The sequence below is a fragment of the Melanotaenia boesemani genome, chromosome 15 (genome assembly GCF_017639745.1).
Source record: "Melanotaenia boesemani isolate fMelBoe1 chromosome 15, fMelBoe1.pri, whole genome shotgun sequence".
In the NCBI taxonomy this organism is placed as follows: domain Eukaryota; kingdom Metazoa; phylum Chordata; class Actinopteri; order Atheriniformes; family Melanotaeniidae; genus Melanotaenia; species Melanotaenia boesemani.
Genome location: NC_055696.1, coordinates 807,017 through 826,031, shown reverse-complemented (window position 1 = coordinate 826,031; position 19,015 = coordinate 807,017). Strand labels below are relative to the sequence as shown.

The 19,015-nt window shown below is 42.4% G+C and overlaps 1 protein-coding gene across 1 annotated transcript in view; it reads left to right on the top strand.

Moving 5' to 3' along the window:
• The window catches only part of usp25 (ubiquitin specific peptidase 25), a 33,652-nt gene extending 16,276 nt beyond the window's left edge, over positions 1-17,376 (top strand). Inside the window, 15 exon segments of the mRNA XM_042008056.1 lie at positions 74-201; positions 280-375; positions 468-489; positions 492-637; positions 857-1,083; positions 1,181-1,251; positions 1,335-1,563; positions 7,026-7,283; positions 7,588-7,730; positions 11,165-11,343; positions 11,912-11,990; positions 12,132-12,211; positions 12,481-12,604; positions 15,814-16,006; positions 16,575-17,376. Coding sequence (XP_041863990.1) covers positions 74-201; positions 280-375; positions 468-489; positions 492-637; positions 857-1,083; positions 1,181-1,251; positions 1,335-1,563; positions 7,026-7,283; positions 7,588-7,730; positions 11,165-11,343; positions 11,912-11,990; positions 12,132-12,211; positions 12,481-12,604; positions 15,814-16,006; positions 16,575-16,747 — 2,148 coding nt within the window. The 3' untranslated portion in view covers positions 16,748-17,376.
• The last annotated feature ends 1,639 nt before the right edge of the window (positions 17,377-19,015 follow it).

Here is a 19,015-nt window from a genome sequence, read left to right as displayed (position 1 = left end):
TGAATGAGAGTATGACTGTTTAAACTGTGTAAGCAGGCTGATGAAATCATTTTCATGTCCAATTTTCTTTTAGCACTGGTTCACAGAACTGCCTCCTGTGTTGACCTTCGAACTGTCAAGATTTGAGTTCAATCAAGCCCTGGGGCGACCCGAGAAGATCCACAACAAGCTGGAGTTCCCCTCTATGCTCTACATGGACAGGTTATAGAAATATTAATCCTGCTTATTATAGAACATATTTGCTGTGTGTTTTTAAACTTAAACCTTTGCTTTGCTTAGATACATGGACAGAAACAGGGAAATAACCAGGATCAAAAGAGAGGAGATCAGAAGGCTGAAAGAGCATCTAACGCTGCTTCAACAGCGACTGGAGAGGTGAACATGGTCCACAAATACCTGTTCATTTTATCCAAAGTCATCAGAGCTCTTGACAACGGCTATTTGACACCTCTTCTGTTTTCTCTCAGGTATTTGAGTTATGGCTCAGGCCCCCCAAGAGGTTTCCTCTGGCAGATGTTCCTCCAGTATGCCATGGAAATTTGCCTCCAGCTAAGCCTGTGTGCACCTCCCCAGTGGATGATATTGACACATCAGCACCCCCTGGTGGCACAACAGGACAACAGTTGCCACCACCAAGGTAGGTTAAATTCAGTAAGACCCATGGTGCTTTGCTAACACCCTAAAACCTGAGATGAAACAGGCAAACTTACTAATTCTTGTTCCATTGCATAATCCAAAAACTACTTGTCTTATATGTTCAAACTTCATGCACCACATCGTTCGAATAGCTTCCTAACAGCACCGGTGTTCTTCGTACCTTCTTTCCCTAAACTTCACTTTGTTTCTCACCCTGCAGCACAGCTGAGCAGGACTCTGTACCTCCTTTAGAGAGCTCAAGTCCTGCTGCAGGTCCCACCACAGCTCAGCAGCAGAGAGTACCCATTCATAAGCCCTTCACCCAATCTCGGCTACCTCCCGACCTCCCCATGCACCCTGCCCCACGCCACATCACTGAGGAAGAGTTAAGGGTCCTCGAGGGCTGCTTGCATCGCTGGAGGAGCGAGGTGGAGAATGACACCCGTGTAGGCTGATTTGTTGAATGATATGAAGTTTTAACCGTTTCTCTGTAATATTCAGATTTTACAAACTGACGTATTGTGCATGATACTCTTCCCACCAGATCTGCAGGGTAGTATAACCAGAATTCACAGAACCATTGAGTTAATGTATTCAGACAAATCTATGATGCAGGTGAGCAAAACAACGGTTATCAGTCTTTTCTTGGAATAAAAGTAACGATAGCTCAGCATTAATAATGACCTCTGTTTATTTAGGTTCCATACCGGCTTCATGCAGTTCTGGTCCATGAAGGCCAGGCCAATGCTGGCCACTACTGGGCTTACATCTACGACCCTCATCAGCGCTGCTGGATGAAGTACAATGATATCTCTGTTACTAAGTCATCCTGGGAAGAACTGGTCAGAGACTCTTTTGGAGGCTACCGCAACGCCAGCGCCTACTGTCTCATGTACATCAATGACAAGAAGCCATTCCTCATAGAAGGTAAAACAGCTAAAAAAAATAAATAACTAAAAAGGAAAGCAGTCCAAGAAAGCTGTTTATGTGTAACTTTTTGTTTTTTTTTCTTGTAAGACCTCTATTACAGCTTTTCCTAAACTGAGATACAACCACACATTTCTTTCATTATTATTCCGTAGTTGTTGATGTTTTCTGTGAATGTGTTTGTATTTTATTTTGTTTAATTTTTTTTTATTGTAATGTAATTTTTAGTACTTAGATGTATTGGATATTTTCTTGATGGATTTATGAGTTTTTGTTGGTTGCATTTAGCTTCTTTGTGCATTGTGGAGTCTCAGCAGCAGTTACCAAATTTCAGTATCATACATGAAAACAACTCCAGACTTTTATCTGCTTTCTCATGGAAAAATGTCCAAGGAAAGCAGCTTTTTCATTCTCCAGCTACATTCAGTCCCTTAAGCGTGGTACACCTAACGATTTTTGGGCTGTTGTTGTCTCGATTTTGCCTCTTCCCGACCTCGGACGGCAAACGCCCGATCATCGTGAGATTTGTCCCAATAATCCACTCCCAAATGGGTCGTAGCCGACATTCGGGAACATTGAAGACATTCAATATTTTAGAGTCGATTTCTGAGGAACGGCGATGACTTGTGCGTTGTGACTGCATGGATGGTGACGTAGTACGGAATGTAGCCAATCAGAGAGTGGGCTGGCTAGGAACAAGGAAGTAAATAAAGTCTGTAGCTGTGTCCCAATTCAGGGTCTGCACACTTCGAAGTGCGCAGACTACGTAGGCTACAGAGTGTCCTCCGTAGTCTACACACTTCGAAGTCTGCTTAACGTTCGTGAAATGGGACAGCCTACCTAGTCTAGAAGAATTTCCCATAGCAACAACACAGGACGTTTAATCACTTAAACCTCAGAAATTACTCGTAGGAAACGTCAGTAGACGCTGAACACGAAGCGGCAACACCGACATTTAAAAAAAAAAAAAAAACGGTTTGAGGCTCTGTTGTTTTCCAGCCGGTACACACTTAATTAACCCCTTAAAAGTATCTGAATATCAAATATTACCGAATTTTAATGTCACCATTTAACAAACATGCTTTAAATGTACTTGGTTTTGTAACGTTTATACTAAAGTGTAGTTAAAAAAACGAATTTTTTTTTAAAATAAAACTTTATTTAAACTTAATAAGACTCTTGTGAGGTTGCTGATTCGCCACCTTCCTGTGCGCAACGAATTGTGGGAGAAAAGAGGCCGCGAAGGATGCATCACAAGCATCCTTCGTTTGAGGCCAAACGAAGTGCGGATTCGAAGGGTGGATTCGGAGGGTCCTTCAAATTCTGTGAATTGGGACAGTACTTCGCGCACCGCGATGACGTATGTGGCCGACGAATCCGCACTTCGAAGTGTGCAGACCCTGAATTGGGACACACCTTGTGTTCACGCCGTCTCCAGTCTGTTATTTTTTTCAGTTCTGGCTTTTTCTGTTAACAGTGGTCCCAAGACCACCGTCGTTCCCTTGTCCTGTATATCCTCTCCCATGCTGGGTGTTGTGTTTTCCTGTTGTTACTATGGTTCTTCTACTTTCTTTGTCGGTTGTTGCTCTGTTTTTTTATTCTTCTTTTGTTTTTTGCCGGTTGTTGCTATGGTTCTTCTTCTTCTTTTTTGTAGGTTGTTGCTATGGTTCTTCTTCTACTTTTTTGTAGGTTGTTGCTATGGTTCTTCTTCTACTTTTTTTGTAGGTTGTTGCTATGGTTCTTCTTCCACGTTTTTGCCGGTTGTTGCTATGGTTCTTCTTCTACTTTTTTTGTAGGTTGTTGCTATGTTTCTTCTTCTACATTTTTTGTAGGTTGTTGTTATGGTTCTTCTTCCATGTTTTTTGCTGGTTGTTGCTATGGTTCTTCTTCTACAGCTGTGTCCAAATTCAGGGTCTGCACACTTCGAAGTGTGCAGACTACGTAGGCTACAGAGTGTCCTCCGTAGTCTACACACTTCGAAGTGTGCTTAACGTTCGTGAAATGGGACAGCCTACCTAGTCTACAAGAATTTCCCATAGCAACAACAAAGGACGTTGAATCACTTAAACCTCTGAAATTACTCGTAGGAAACGTCAGTAGACGCTGAACACGGAGCGGCAACACCAACAGTAAAAAAAAAAAAAGAAAGAAAAACATGGTTTGAGGCTCTGTTGTTTTCCAGCCGGTACACACTTCATTAACCCCTTAAAAGTCACTGAATATCAAATATTACCGAATTTTAATGTCACCATTTAACAAACATGCTTTAAATGTACTTGATTTTGTAACGTTTATACTAAGGTGTAGTTAAAAAAAACTTACTTTTTTTTTAAATAAAACTTTATTTAAACTTAATACGACTCTTCTGAGGTTGCTGATTCGCCACCGTCCTGTGTGCAATGAATTGTGGGAGAAAAGAGGCCGTGAAGGATGCATCACCAGCACCCTTCGTTTGAGGCCAAACAAGTGCGGATTCGAAGGGTGGATACGGAGGGTCCTTCAAATTCTGTGAATTGGGACAGTACTTCGCGCACCGTGATGACGTATGTGGCCGACGAATCCGCACTTCGAAGTGTGCAGACCCTGAATTGGGACACACCCTACATTTTTTGCTGGTTGTTGCTGTGGTTCTTCTTCTACTTTTTTTGGTGGTTGTTGCTATTTTTCTTCTTCTGCTTTTTTTGACCAGTTGTTGCTATGTTTCTTCTTCTACTTTTTTGGTGGTTGTTGCTATGTTTCTTCTTCTACTTTTTTTGGTGGTTGTTGCTATGTTTCTTCTTCTACTTTTTTTTACCAGTTGTTACTATGTTTCTTCTTCTACTTTTTTGGTGGTTGTTGCTATGTTTCTTCTTCTACTTTTTTTGGTGGTTGTTGCTATGTTTCTTCTTCTACTTTTTTTGACCAGTTGTTGCTATGTTTCTTCTTCTACTTTTTTTGGCCGGTTGTTGCTATGTTTCTTCTTCTACTTTTTTTGGTGGTTGTTGCTATGTTTCTTCTTCTGCTTTTTTTTGACCAGTTGTTGCTATGTTTCTTCTTCTACTTTTTTTGGTGGTTGTTGCTATGTTTCTTCTTCTGCTTTTTTTGACCAGTTGTTGCTATGTTTCTTCTTCTACTTTTTTTGGCCGGTTGTTGCTGTTTCTTCTTATACTTTTTTTGGTGGTTGTTGCTATGTTTCTTCTTCTGCTTTTTTTGACCAGTTGTTGCTATGTTTCTTCTTCTACTTTTTCGGGCCGGTTGTTGCTGTTTCTTCTTCTACTTTTTTTGGTGGTTGTTGCTATGTTTCTTCTTCTGCTTTTTTTGACCAGTTGTTGCTATGTTTCTTCTTCTACTTTTTTTGGTGGTTGTTGCTATGTTTCTTCTTCTGCTTTTTTTGACCAGTTGTTGCTATGTTTCTTCTTCTACTTTTTTTGGTGGTTGTTGCTATGTTTCTTCTTCTGCTTTTTTTGACCAGTTGTTGCTATGTTTCTTCTTCTACTTTTTTGGTGGTTGTTGCTATGTTTCTTCTTCTACTTTTTTTGGTGGTTGTTGCTATGTTTCTTCTTCTACTTTTTTTGGTGGTTGTTGCTATGTTTCTTCTTCCACCTTTTTTTTATCTTCATGTCTGAGGTCTCGAACCGATAAAAAATCTCAAAAGATTAAAAAATTGTTATGTGTGTACCAGGCTTCATTGGCCATTTAGAGCCTGGTGGTGGTCTTTTCAGGCCTGAATGTCGGATAGGTGCAGCTTTGACATTTTTAAGATTTAAATAGATCTAAATATTTCAAAATATGTATATATATAAATATATATATATGTGTGTGTGTGTGTATATATATATATATATATATATATATATATATATATATATATATATTTTTTTTTTTTTTTTTTTTTTTTTTTTTCTTTCAGTCGCGAGTTGCAAACAGTGTTGCCAACGTTTTTCAAAAAAGCGACTAGCGACAAATCTAGCGGGTTTTTCTGGTTATTGGAGACTTTTGGAGACGGAGGTGAATGAAGGGAGTTTATCTTCCCAACGAGGAGCGGTGCTGGTCAGACCCTCTCATACGAGGCTTGGTCTTCTCGCAGCAGCAGCAGCTGCATTCAGACGACGTTCAGCTCTGTTTCATGACCAGGCTGGAAATGAAACGTAAAAGCTGCTGCTGGAGGATCCTGCTGGTTTACCGTCACAGTAACGTCTGTTAATGAAGAGTGTGGACAAAATATTTAAAAAGTTAAGTGTTCCAGACTCCTAATTAAAAAAAACAAAATACACTTAAAAAAACTGAACTAAAAATAAATAAAATATTGACAGAAATATTGTTTTTATTTATTTTTGTTTATTTTGCTGTTCTAATCATTTTTTAGCTTGTCTTTTTTATCAATTTTTGCTTTTCCCACTACATCCGTCTTTATGGCAGCATCCATTACAACTATATGTACCAGGCTAATTATGCAGCGACTTTTAGGACAGCCAATAGCTGCTGTTCTTACTGAGGAGTGGGAACAGTGGTTGCAAACACCTTGCCAGTTAAGTGCTGGACACACGGGAGGCAATGTCGCTCCTTCTCCATCATTTTCTATGGAACTTACGCAATGAGGTGAAAATCGCTGCCCTCCTTCAGCCAAGCGACAGGCGACATTCATGCATGTGAAACGTTACGATCGTTCACGTAGACGTGCACACAGGGGCGACGTGACACAAGAAAATAGAAAAATGTTACATTTTTGAGTTGCGATTAAATAGTCCATCAGCTCCCAGAGACACAGAGAGATAAACGTTATAAACAAACAGAACTTTTTTTCTCGCCAAAGACCAGCGCTCAGTTAACACGGTGAACAACCCGGGATTTAAGAAACTCATCAACACTGTGGACAAACGGCATCACTGCCATCGGGTCTCCGTGTTAGTAGAGCGTCTCTCCTGCCCTGGTTGGTGAGGGTGGTGTAAAGGACGTGGCTACTGTCCAATGTTTCACCACGCTACGGACCTGTGGTCACGCCGCACCATAGAGCCGGACATAAATGTCACGCTACATTTCACTGATGCGGGTTTCAACGTGAAAACAAATTGTCTACAGACTCCCATAATCGAGCAGCCCTAGTTTAACCTCTTTATAATGTTTTTATAGTTTTTATACTTGTAGGAAACTAGAACATCTATATTGTAAAAGCTGTTTTTGCCTCTTTTTTTTTTAACCATGTTTTCTGGTACATTTACAGTAGTAGCTATAAATTTACAATGTCCCTGTAAAATAACACATTAAAATATAAAATTAATACTTTTTACCGGCTAGATGTAAAGACCTGTAAATAAAATCTGAGTGTCTGTAGTCTTATCCCATATGGACTCAACTATACAAATTAAATTTGGCTGTACATAAAACTAATACCTGATCTGTGTGAAGAACAGATTTACAAACACATGTAATAAACATTCATGTCCAGCAGAACACGTAATGTTCATCACCCCACTGTGTTGCAGAAGAGTTTGATAAAGAAACGGGCCAGATACTCAGCGGCTTGGACAAACTGCCTCCCGACCTAAAGCAGTATGTGAAGGAGGACAACGAGCTGTTTGACAAGGAAATTGAAGAGTGGGACATCCTGCAGGCCCGCAAGGCCCAACAGGAGAAGCTCGCCCTAGCAACAGCAGCCTCTGCCACGGCAGCATCCAGCACTTCCACTTCCTGTTCTTCACCACAGCCTATGAGTATTGAGTCCAGCCCTCCAGACAACGCAGGTAAGGGTTATGACAATAGAATTTAGTCACAAGCTTGATTAGGAATCAATACACCACAGGAAGATAAACACAGAAAATCACTTGTTCCCTCGAGACATTTAGGGCCTTTCAGCTCCCTGACGTGCCTGTTTTTAAAGTAAATCACAGGAAACTATAGTGTGAACTTTATGATCATCATTCAAACCATAATACTGAATGTGTTCATGATATGGAAAAAAATTATTATTCAGTTAATTATTAAAATAGCAAAACTCATGAAATTCTGTTTTTTGCACTTGTCTTACGGTGGCGTTTTCTTCCACAGTGCCCCAACACGACCCAGAGTACATGGAGCAGCCGTCACCCAGCAATGACTCCAAGCACCTGCAGGAGGACACGGAGAGGGCCATCTCCAGGGCCGCCGCCGCTGCCGAGCAGGAGGAGAACCCCGAAGCCTTGTTAAACGCTGTATGTACCTGCTGTACAGCTCACTCGTATCATGTGCCACCTATCTTTATATACATGAGTATGATTATATCCACCAAGCTGTAACAATAATAAACAACAAAAATAAATAAATGTATACATGTTGCCTTCTGCTGAATAAGTGGTTAATAACACAAGTCTAGATGAGTGTTAAAGCAGCACTAGAGACTCGGGCAAATTATTTCCCAAATGAGCTGAAGGGGAAAGATTTCTGTTTTCGATCATCCAGGTTCTCTCTTTCCTCCTGGTGTTTTCTTCTTCTCAGCGGTGATCATTGCAGGCAGAATCGGCCCAAACAAGCAGTTGTTGTAAAGGCTGCTACGTTCTCCAGAAGAACTGAGAGTCGTTCTTCTTCTGAGAGCGCCCTGGTTGAGGAGTTCTAGCAGCTTGTTCTCGTCAGCCGAGCAGAACTTATTCTCACGTGGCATCTGAAAACAGTTGTGTGATTGGTTGGAAAGTTGGGCGGAGTTCATTTAGAAAAGCATGATGCACAAAGTTGTCTTTTCCGCATTTCCCCCCGATGCAAAAGATTCAACAAGATTGAACGGACAGTTGTAGTGAACAGCTGGTCGAGGTGGTGAGAAAGTACCAGAATTAAAGACATGGAAACCACCCAGCAGCAATCCCGCCTCCATCACTGACCAGGCTCCTTGTCAGATGTGATATAAAAAGAAACTTTTTTCCATGTTCTTGCCACCTCGAGGACAGGAACAAAGTTCTCTGTTCTTGCAGTGTGTCTAGCAAGCTTCACTGCGATGTTGTCTAGCCAGGTTGGTCTGCTTGAGTAAAGCATTTCTCAGCACATCTTAAATCCTCCATGTTTCCACCTCCACGCTCACAGTTGTGTTCTTTGTGTTAAAGACTGAAGCTGTGTAGTGTTGAGATGAATATTTCTTGTCCTTCCATCAGTCCTTCTAGTTTTATCTGTCATATTTTCTCTACAGTCACTCCCCCCTCCCTCCTCCCTTGAACTGGAGGTCCAGATGAGCACTCCCCCCATCCCTCCCTCTGCCCAGGTCACAGAGGAAGAGCCCCCCAGCCAGCGCACAGTAGAGGTGGCCATTCCTAATGTGGGGACCTTTGTCATTGAGTCAGAGGAGGGAGGTTATGATGACGAGGTAGCTCTGGCTTCCATCAAATCTCCTCTTCCTCTCTGTGCTGACGGAGAATCTCAGGCTGGTTTGGGATGGTCACTGCCTGTTCATGTGGCTCTGCACTGGCTTTTTTAGACAGACAGTTTGCTGAATAATTCCAGACCTGGCATCAGGCTGAAAATATCATGCACTGAGACTAACCTGTTTGTTGGCCTGCCTGTGAAACGTATGTGTGAAACGTCTAATCTGCATTTTGGGCGTCGTGGGCAATGGCAGGTTGACATCCAGTAGAAAGCTGATGTCTGCATCTTTGTGAGTCACATCAAACAAAAAAGCCAAGACTGTGGAGATATCTAGAAGCTGTTGATGATCTGACTTTAAATTTGATGCACCTTACAGTTGACATTGTAGTTTAGTGTTATAGTTCCTTACTGGCTGCATACAAACGTCAGTGGTCAGAGTGGCCGAATTAACCTCTGAAGCTAATATGAAGCAGTCTTTTCTAGAAGTTGTTGCTAGTGGCTGTAATTTAAGGAAAGGCAATAAAATTATCTCAGAATTAGCTCTTGACTGAATTTGTGCCAAAAAAGTGACAAAAATGAGACTCAGCCTATATAATGATAGAAAATAACATTGTGATAATATATTTTATACCCTGTCCTAAGTAGGAGTAACTGGACACCCACAAGATAAAAATAAAGAGAGATTTTCAAAAATAATTTAGTTTTTCAGGGATATCTGGGATCTTCTAAGTGGGACTGGAAAAACAGGAATGGAAAGTCTAATTTATACGGAGAGCTGTTTCTTTCATGGAGTCAGTGCTGCACTCCGTCAGTCACACGGCTTCCACACGATAAGCATGAGCCACCTGAAGCCAGCCCACCTACAGAGACAGCGGCGTATCCGCAGCACGCTCCAGTCCGCTGCTTGGTGGTCATCAACAAACCCAAAAACAAGAGGGAAAAATCAATGACCTGAAACTGAGCAGAAACTTGAGAGAGATGAGTGTCGCTGCAGAAAACCACAAACGCGAACCTGAACTGGAGTTTTATTCCCCGGCTGTCACAGTAGTTGGCAGTAATATGATTATAACAAAGTTCAACCTTTTTTATAGGTAACAGTCCCAGATTTTTCACACCAGTTCAGCTTCCGATTCTAATTTCTTTATTTATTTGAAAACACAGTCAAACTTAATGTGCTTCATGTAAATATTCTTGTATCATGAGTAAGCGCGCCGCATCTCTAGTGATGTGCAGCGCGACCCCATCCATGGTTTTTATCGTGAGGAATACAAATGAAAACGATTCCACTGATGTTGGTGGTCTGTCCCGTTCATCTCACCGAGAGCAGCATTTCTCACTGTGTGCAAAAACACTCAGGCTACGGCTTCAGACAGACACCAGTCTGGTTCTGGTTCTGGTTCTGGTTCTGGTTCCATTCTGGAGTCTCTGAATCTTTGGTGCTTTCTGACAAACCCTTTGTCAACTTCGAAACTCCTCAGTTTCCAACCAGGAACCAAGCGGTGCCGTTTTGGGTGTTTTCCAGACGTCCATCAGGGTGTGTTGGACATGTAGGTTTTGTTTCGCTGCTTTTTACGTCCTCTGTTATGGAAACTCCGCTAATGTTTACTGAGTTTCATTTCTAGAGAGCCAGTGCTGCACTCTTACCTGTCACACTGCTTTCATTTGGCTGCCTCGGTTTTCACACATTTTCCTCATGAGGAGCTGCATTTTGTCAATCAACTTACTGGCTGAGCCTCTCACGGTCGTGTCTCTAACCGATGCATGGACTGCTGGATAACGTTTGGCATGCGCTAACCATGGTCTGCTTCACTGCAGTGCCTCAGCAAACATAACAGCTTGCCTCTGCTCGGTTTTTTCCACAAGGACCTGTTGTTTTGTTTAACATGGTTCCTTCCTCCTGGGTAGACAATGATGACCCCCAACATGCAGGGTATAATTATGGCCATTGGCAAATCCAGCAGCATATATGAAAAGAATGGGCCCGAGGCAGCCTTTTTTAAGGTACAACTCTTCTCCTTCACCTTTCCTCTTACAGCTTTCACTCTCTCATTCTGACTCACATTTCCTGATGTCCACCATCACACTTGACTTAAACACAGTAACTTGTTGCATTATTAAGTCTGTTATATTTTTTAGACATAAAGCACTAAATGCTGTTGAAACAGTTATTTTGCAGAATTAAGATCTTTTCTTTCAGAAGGTGCTAATCCAATATTCCCCTAATTTGTAAATCATCTCCATCTCTGGAGCTTTGATCAGGACTTGTTCCTGCCCTTTTATTTTCTTTTTGTCTCGGCAGGCCATCAAACTGGAGTACGCTCGTCTTTTGAGATTCGCCCAGGAAGACACGTCACCTGAGAGCGACTACCGACTGAAGCACATTATTGTCTATCTCATCCAAAACCAAGCACCCAAGAAGATCCTGGAGAGGACTCTGCTCACGCAGTTCGCTGACAGAAACCTGGCCTTTGATGAGAGGTGGGGCAGGCTAAAAGAGTTCAGAGGTTTTTGGTGGCAACCAGCAGAGGGCGCCAGAGGCTCGCATTGCTCCCTGTTTGTCTGCACAGACCAGACATGCTCCCATGTTGCAGATCATTCGTGATTCCTTCTGTCTTTTGTTTAAATACGCTTCCTGAGAGAGGCATATTTAGTCATGTCTTTTTTCTTCTCCATTTCAACTCCGTCAATAAATATCAACTATTGTCTTTCATGTTAACTCTGTGATGTTGGAGTGAAATGTGCCTCCCTATCCCTTAAAACTTTTCAGCTTTGCTTGTTGGCCTCAATCCATATTCATGAGTGAAAAATTGATTTCTCCTTTCTCTATTTTGAGCAAGATAATTAGATTTATGTGTGCATGTGGCCTCAATAGAAGCCTCGGGAGGAGTGTTTCACTTCTCCTCTCTGCAGTTAAGAGTGATTCATTAGGCCATGTTAAGGCCTTGGGGCAGTATAGACCATTTCATCTGCTGGAGTATCTCACAATGACTCACCATCTCATCGCTAACTCTGGCTCCTTTTCCCGTCTCCCCACCTTCCCTGACAGATGTAAGAGCATTATGAATGTGGCACGTGCTAAACTGGACCTAATTAAGCCAGAGGAGGTCAACATGGATGAATATGAGGTGAAAAGCGAAGCTTTCTCACGTTTATTTATCTAAAATAGTCATATTTAATTCTGCCTTTAGTGCAGTGCTGTCCTTTTCTGAATCATAAACATTTAGAAATCACTTTTTTAGTGAGTGTTTTCTGTTTGTTGTCATCAGATGTGGCATCAGGACTACAGAAATTTCCGTGAGACGACCATCTTCATGGTGACCGGTTTGGAGCTCTTTCAGAAGTCAAAGTATGGCAACAAATTTCCAAATGAAGTCCTAACATCTAAAAATGCAAATGACTTAACATTTAGAAATGAGATGTAAAGCAGATGTAAACCTTTCCATCCTTACACGTCCTGCAGGGGGCAGCAGCTTACAGTCTGCAGCCCCTCCGCTGTGTTCAGCGGGTTCATTGAGTTCTTTTTGTTCTGTGAATTTGTTTATTCTCCCAAGTTCTCAGTACTTCTTTGATATAATTTTATCTTAATGTAATATCTGTTTATCTCTTCCTTTCCAGTTACGTGGAGGCCCTGATGTATCTCGTTTACTCATACCAGTACAACAAGGAGCTTTTGTTGAAAGGGCTGTACCGAGGACACGACGAGGAGCTTCTTGGCTTTTACCGCAGAGAGTGTTTGCTGGTGAGGCATTGCTTGTTCAGAGAGAGATCTTAGGTGGAGTTATGTTAAATCCTGGGAGGTGTATTTCTAGTATAAAACAAAGTGAATAAGAAAAAGGGCACTATCTATACTCCGGCTCTGTTTTGGAACGGAAACCTTCCCTGTGGTCCTCGTCTCTTCTTCGTCACTCCCTTTCCTCTGTATCAAACTTCCTCTGCTACAGTGACTCAGCAGAATTACCCAGCTGGACGTTTCTCTTCAGTACTGAGCAGAGTTCCTATAATCAGATTGGTTTTACTGAGATATTGCTTTGGCTTGCTCGCAGCCCACAAAAGATTTTACTGAAGGTTTTTCATCTGATACCGACGGATGAAAATCCTTTCAGCGCTGCGATGTGAGCTCCTTTTCATTTCTCTCCCACAAACCAGGCAGGGCTCTGCTCTTATTGGTTAGCGCTGGGGGTATTTTGGTCTGATCGCAGGTCCTCAGCATCCCTCTCGCTGCTGCACTCAGTAACCTTACACCAGCATTGTGCTCATAATGTAATCATTGTAGTGGGAATAGGAAGCAGGAGGGCCAGCAAGTGTACACACATTACCATGAGACACAAGCATGTCCTCAGCTAACCTCAAACCTCAGCCCCGCACAGCTTGATCAGTCATCTCAGATCTTTGGCCAGAACCTCAGGCTCCGTCCACACAGCTGTTTACCTTCAGCTCTTGTTTTAATTGAAAACATTGCTAACATTGACACAGTTAATGCACTTGGAAATTTTATTTTGTAAAGCCAAGCCTGGCGGTCCTCGTATCCAAACTGGCTCGCAAAAAAACAGGTCGTTTCTCAGAGAGGAGGTCAGCGAGTTTGCCTCTGACTACAAGGTGGTTTCGATCCAAGAAGCGAGCTGTGCATCCATATTCATGCACAGACTGTCAGGACCCACTTAAGCTGTAGCTTTAAAGTACTTACCTAATAGAAGAAATGGAAAAACTTCTCCAAAAGATTAACAAGTCATCTGAAGTACAAATGAATTACAGAAGTGAACACATTTATCAAAAGATCAATGTCTGTGTGTTCTTGGATCTTGTATAAATAAACAAACCATAGCTGAGCTTCATTTTCTTAGCCTGGAGAAAAAACTCGAGTCACGTGCTGAGGTCTGCAAACTGAGAGGTAGAGGAGATTGAGGACACTGACGTGAGGCGAAGACACTGTGGAAAGTCAAAGGAACAGGTGCACACAATGGCAAGTTAGCTGTTGTAGTCTGAATATTAATGCAGTCAGTGTTTTCTTCTCCTGGAGCCACTAAAGGAACCCTGCAGTGTTTTTGACCTCTACTTGTGCTATGAAACAGTTGTTTTAAAAGACGCATCTACCACTGATGTCATTTACTCATCAAATGGTGGTAAAATGTCCCAGACTGCTTCAAAGATTATACAATTGGACGTGTGTGTGTGTCAGATTATATGCTGCCGTCTGCGTGGCTTCTATCAAGGTAGCTGCTTTCTTTATATGGCGGTGGCAGACCAAGCCAAGACTGTGCTAATCTAGTACCAGGACTTCTTCCAGGTGTGCATATTAATACACCTTTTATTATTTATTGAAATTCAAGCAGCTCAAGTCCAGTTAATGGTACAAACGTTGGTGAACAGCCAGAGGGTTCGTCAAAACAAAAAAAAAAGTATATATCAGAATAATAATTAAAAATCCTTGTGAGAGAACAGGAAGTGGATTACTAGTTTAAAGCTGTAGAGCAATGACGGTTGGACAAACTTTGACACTGACCGATTCCTAAAGGTGTCCCAGCTTGATCATTTGCAACCCTTCTCTCTTCGTGGCCTTGGGAGAATTATTTGCCTAGCTGCGCAGAAAGTTGTGTGTTGCTATAAAAAGACAAGAGGAAAAGAACAGACCTCATTCCCACAGGGAAATGTCAGTGACAAAAAGAAGTCTGACGGACCCAAAGTTTCTGAGAGTCAACAGCTTGGACACATCCCTCTGGGAGGAAACCCGGGAAAGACCCTGGAGGGATTACATCCCCCAACTGGTCTGGGAACGCCTCGGGATTCCCGCAGCGAGCTTGAAGAAGTGGCCGGGTTAGAGGAAAGTCTGGGTCTCCTGCTTTGTCTGCTGCCTCCTCGACCCGACCCGAGATGAGTGGAAGAGAATGAATGGATAGATTATTTATTTGATCTACTCTTTTTATTTTAACAAGACTTTAAACTCCTTCAATTTTAACAAGGAAAAAACTGGAAAAAAAACCTGAACAGTGTTATAGAAATTTAGTTGTTGGAGAGCGAAGGCATCACGACCCGCAATCGAGGACACCGCTGCGTATAAATGACGCTCCGGCGACACGGAAGCATCTGGATTTGCTAGAAGCGCTCATTTTTTATCAGCCTTCTGATTGGTTAACATGGCTTCAGAGGCTGGAGGTAGATCGCCACATGTTGGTTTGACGCGCTCCTGACGCTCCTGTTGGCTCAGTCACATATGAACATAGAACTATTTAAAGGGTCACATAGCTGATTCTCATAAATCTACTTTGAAGGTTTTAGAAATCCAGTAACATCCAGTCACTGCCTCCTGCTCTCAGGTGGAAATGAGGCTAGTTCCAGTTTAACATCCTACAAATACATGAAACAAAGATATTACACTTTATTATGCAAGTTACTTCAACCCTCAGCAGCCGGCGAACACACCGACGCCATCAGGTCTCTTACGGCTCGTCAAAGTGCCGTAAAAGAAAAAAGTAGGTCACCTGCTGCTGCCAACTCCACTGGAAAGTGCAGATTTTAAACTCCGTTCCAGGTTTTGTTTGATGTTGATGCATCGAATGAAAGCACAGAAATATTTAGTGTATTCTAGTGTAAAGGTGGGATGTGCAGGCGTTGCGTTTCTTTTTCTCATCATTTCATCTGGGAAAAAACAGGTCGAGTCTGCTCATCGTAACTCATTGAGTTTTTTTTTTTTATTAGTATTTGATGATTTCTGTGAATTTTTAAGCCTGATAGGTTAAAGTAAAAAAATAATAATTCTCAAAAGATGAAGATAAAAGACACCAAACGCAGAGATGGTGAATTTTATGTGGTAAATAAAGTAAAATCAAATAATCTGACAACCAAACCAGACTCGGACTCTTGATTAGTGATGTCATCCAAGTTGTATTTACGAAGTTCACACAATGAAATTTATGGACCAACATTTATTGTTGTCTCTCCGGCAACCCACAGAAATTAAACGAGCAGGCAGCCGCCATGTTTGAGTCGGGGGAAGAACCGGAGGTGACGACGGGCCTCGGCATCATGAACGAGCTGGTGGTGCCCTGCATCCCTCTGCTGCTGGTCCATGACGCCGAGCGGGACCTGCTCGCAGTGGAGGACATGAGGAACCGATGGTGCTCCTACCTGGGCCAAGAGATGGAATGTGAGTCCTGGAGGAAATAATCTACCAATCAGATGTTTCAGGACTAAATCAGGCCTCAGTTCTACCCGGGAATAACACGCCTGTCAGTAGCGCACATGAGACCAGATCATTGCTGGTAGTTATTGTGTGGAGATAATCTTACACTAAACTGAGAAACTAGGAACGTAGTCTTGAGCGTGGAGGGGCTCTGAGTTTCTTCTAGTTAAACTCGTTGGTTTGTGTAAGATGGTGCCAACATATAAAACTTCACAGACTTTAAGAAGTTTTTGTGCTGAGAATTTTTTAGACAAGGTTTCTGAAAACACTTGGAGGTTTTGAGTCAGGAGCTGTTCCATTATCAGCCCACGGAGAGCTGCTGGTTCAGGAAAAGCTGCGTATCATCACCCAGACTCCAGCTCAGCTTTCACAGCAGCTTCAGTTGTGGAAGTTGCTTTCTAACTTGTCGTGATATCATTTAGGAAATATTTACCTTGTGATTTCAGTGCTTTAGGATGTGTTTTTGTTTCCTCGACCTTGTGTTACTTGCAGTTATTCATTCACCGTCTCTATGTCCTCTTCCTGCCGGCAGCCAACCTCCAGGAAAAGCTGACAGACTTCCTCCCCAAGTTACTAGACTGCTCGACTGAAATCAAAAGCTTCCACGACCCTCCCAAGCTGCCCAGCTGCTCCACTCTGGAGCTGTGTGAAAGATTCAGCCGGATCGTGTCGGCTCTGGGCAGGGTGCCCACCGAGGGAAGATGAGCTCCGAGGAGGCACCGCTCCCGACTCCAGGCACAAATCCATGGACCTCTTGTAACCCATGCCTTCCTTATCAATCCAGAGGTCACTCGCTTCTAGCTGTTATTCCTCTGTTACTCTTTTGCTGCTATAGGTTTTATCATTATAAATATTTCACTTTTATTTTAAGCAAAACACAAGCGAAAGGAGGAGGTAAAAAATGGACGTTTGGAAGGAAAAATAAAGAAGTTGGTGGATAAACGGTGGCAATCCTGCAGTGAGTTGAAAGTCAGCACGTTCTGCTTCAGCTTTGCAGCAAACAAGAAGTTTGAAGGGTTTTTTCATAGTTATTGTTGTTGTTTGATTCAAGCTCCCCCAGCCACACATAATCCTTTCCAAAGCCCCCGTGTGCATGGAAAGGGTCATCCTACTTCCCCGCCTCCAGTTTGGTACAGTGTTACCTCGTTTTGTTTTATTTTTCTAAGAAAGTAAGGAAGAGCGCCTTGAGATTTCTAGCAGCTCAGAGGATCTCAGACAGGTCGCAGGTCTTTGTGCCAGAAGGAGATGTTTTAAGTGCTGTGGTAGATGGCCATGGACTTCCTGTGGCTTGTTAATAAATCGAGAGAATAAAATTTTATTTATGGCCCTTTTAGGCCAAGTAAACAATCAATTCGCCTCATGTTGATGTTTTTTTTTACACAAAAACAAGTGGGTTATTGTCCTCGACTGACTGACGTCTGACAGGTAAGTAGTTTGATGGAAAGCATCAACCAGCGGTGTGATGTAAGACCGGACTCACGTCAACGCTCCTGCTGTGCTGCCTCAGCTGTGAAGCGTCTCATTAGAAGCAGGTTCTCTTTGATGCCATAATGCAGCTCCAGCGTGTTCATCTGTACAGCTTTAAAGTGGCCTTTTTACTGGAGCCATTTTGCTTCTTAGTTTCTTTGAGTAACGCTGATTTCTGGGAAAATGCAGCATCAGATAAACGCAGGAAACGTTGCCGCTTGCTGCTGCTCCTCGTCCGGCTCGTCTTATAAAGTTAGTAAACTGAATCCAGCTTTGTCTTCAGTTTGATCTTACACACCTTAATTAGTCCTCTTGGTTTAATTCACTTCAATATTCAGACACTATAAATGCCCATATTTACAACACACACCAATCATGAGCTCAAACTGAGTCCAGTGGTTTAATGTAAAGAATAACAAGGTTTTAACAGCAGAGAGAATAAAGTATTTATAAACCTGGACATCTCAAAACTGATAATGATGTATTGACAGCTTTTTAAGAAACTTCGTAAAACTCAGCAGAAGGAAAGGAAAGGTAAGAAAGTATATGTGGTCATGATAATGTAAAGTGATGGAGACCAAACACTGATTATACACATCGTTCCACCCTTTAACCGCGTCAGACACCAGTACTGGAAGTTGAAGTCAGAAAAGATAGTTGGGCTAAGACACGTCCATGCAAGTTGTATTAATAGTAAAAGAAACAAAGGTGGTAGTACACTGAAATATTTTAATACTTTTGTATTTATTTCCCACAGCTTGATTAAAATGGTCTTTAAAGCACATTAAACTACCAGGTATAAATGTTCACAACACAAACCAGGTGAAACCAGGTGAATATAACACAAAAAGTCTCATTACATGCAAAGTGAGAAATTTTAAGCATTTGTTCATTAGAACTTTGATTAAGGTTTACAGAAACCCTTTAATCCAAATCTCACAATATTTTGTACAAGGAGCCCGTTGGACCACTGCTCAGCAGACCAGGTCCTGGTTTCTTTAGTCCAGGTGAGATGCTGCTGATGTTGTGTTCAGGAGCGTCTGGACTAGAGGACTACGACGTGAAGTCCAGGTCCAGGTCTGGTGGCTCTGGAAGCTCTAACTCCAGCCTCAGTCCACTTTTCCTGACCGTCCTCTCCAGCTGCTTCATCCTGCTGCTTGTTCCAGCTTTTCCTTCCACCCAGCTTCTTCTTGATGAGCGTTGATGCAGCAATGAGAGCATCCAGCTGCTTCTGCAGTTGCCTGCTGAGGCTTTCCCTGCTGGTGGAGGGAGTCGGTGATGGTTTCTGCTCAGCTGTCAGGTCAGCAACCTTCCCCATGATGCTGGACTCTACTGGAACAGACTGAGACCATCTAGATGCTCCAGAGGCCTCTGCTGGTGTTTGGATGAATCAGCTGATCAGACTGTGGCTCTTAGAGGCTGAAACACTGATCCTTTTCACACTGGTTACTGTATTGATGTTTTATTGACATTTTCATTTTAGATCATTGAGGCAAAGACACATTT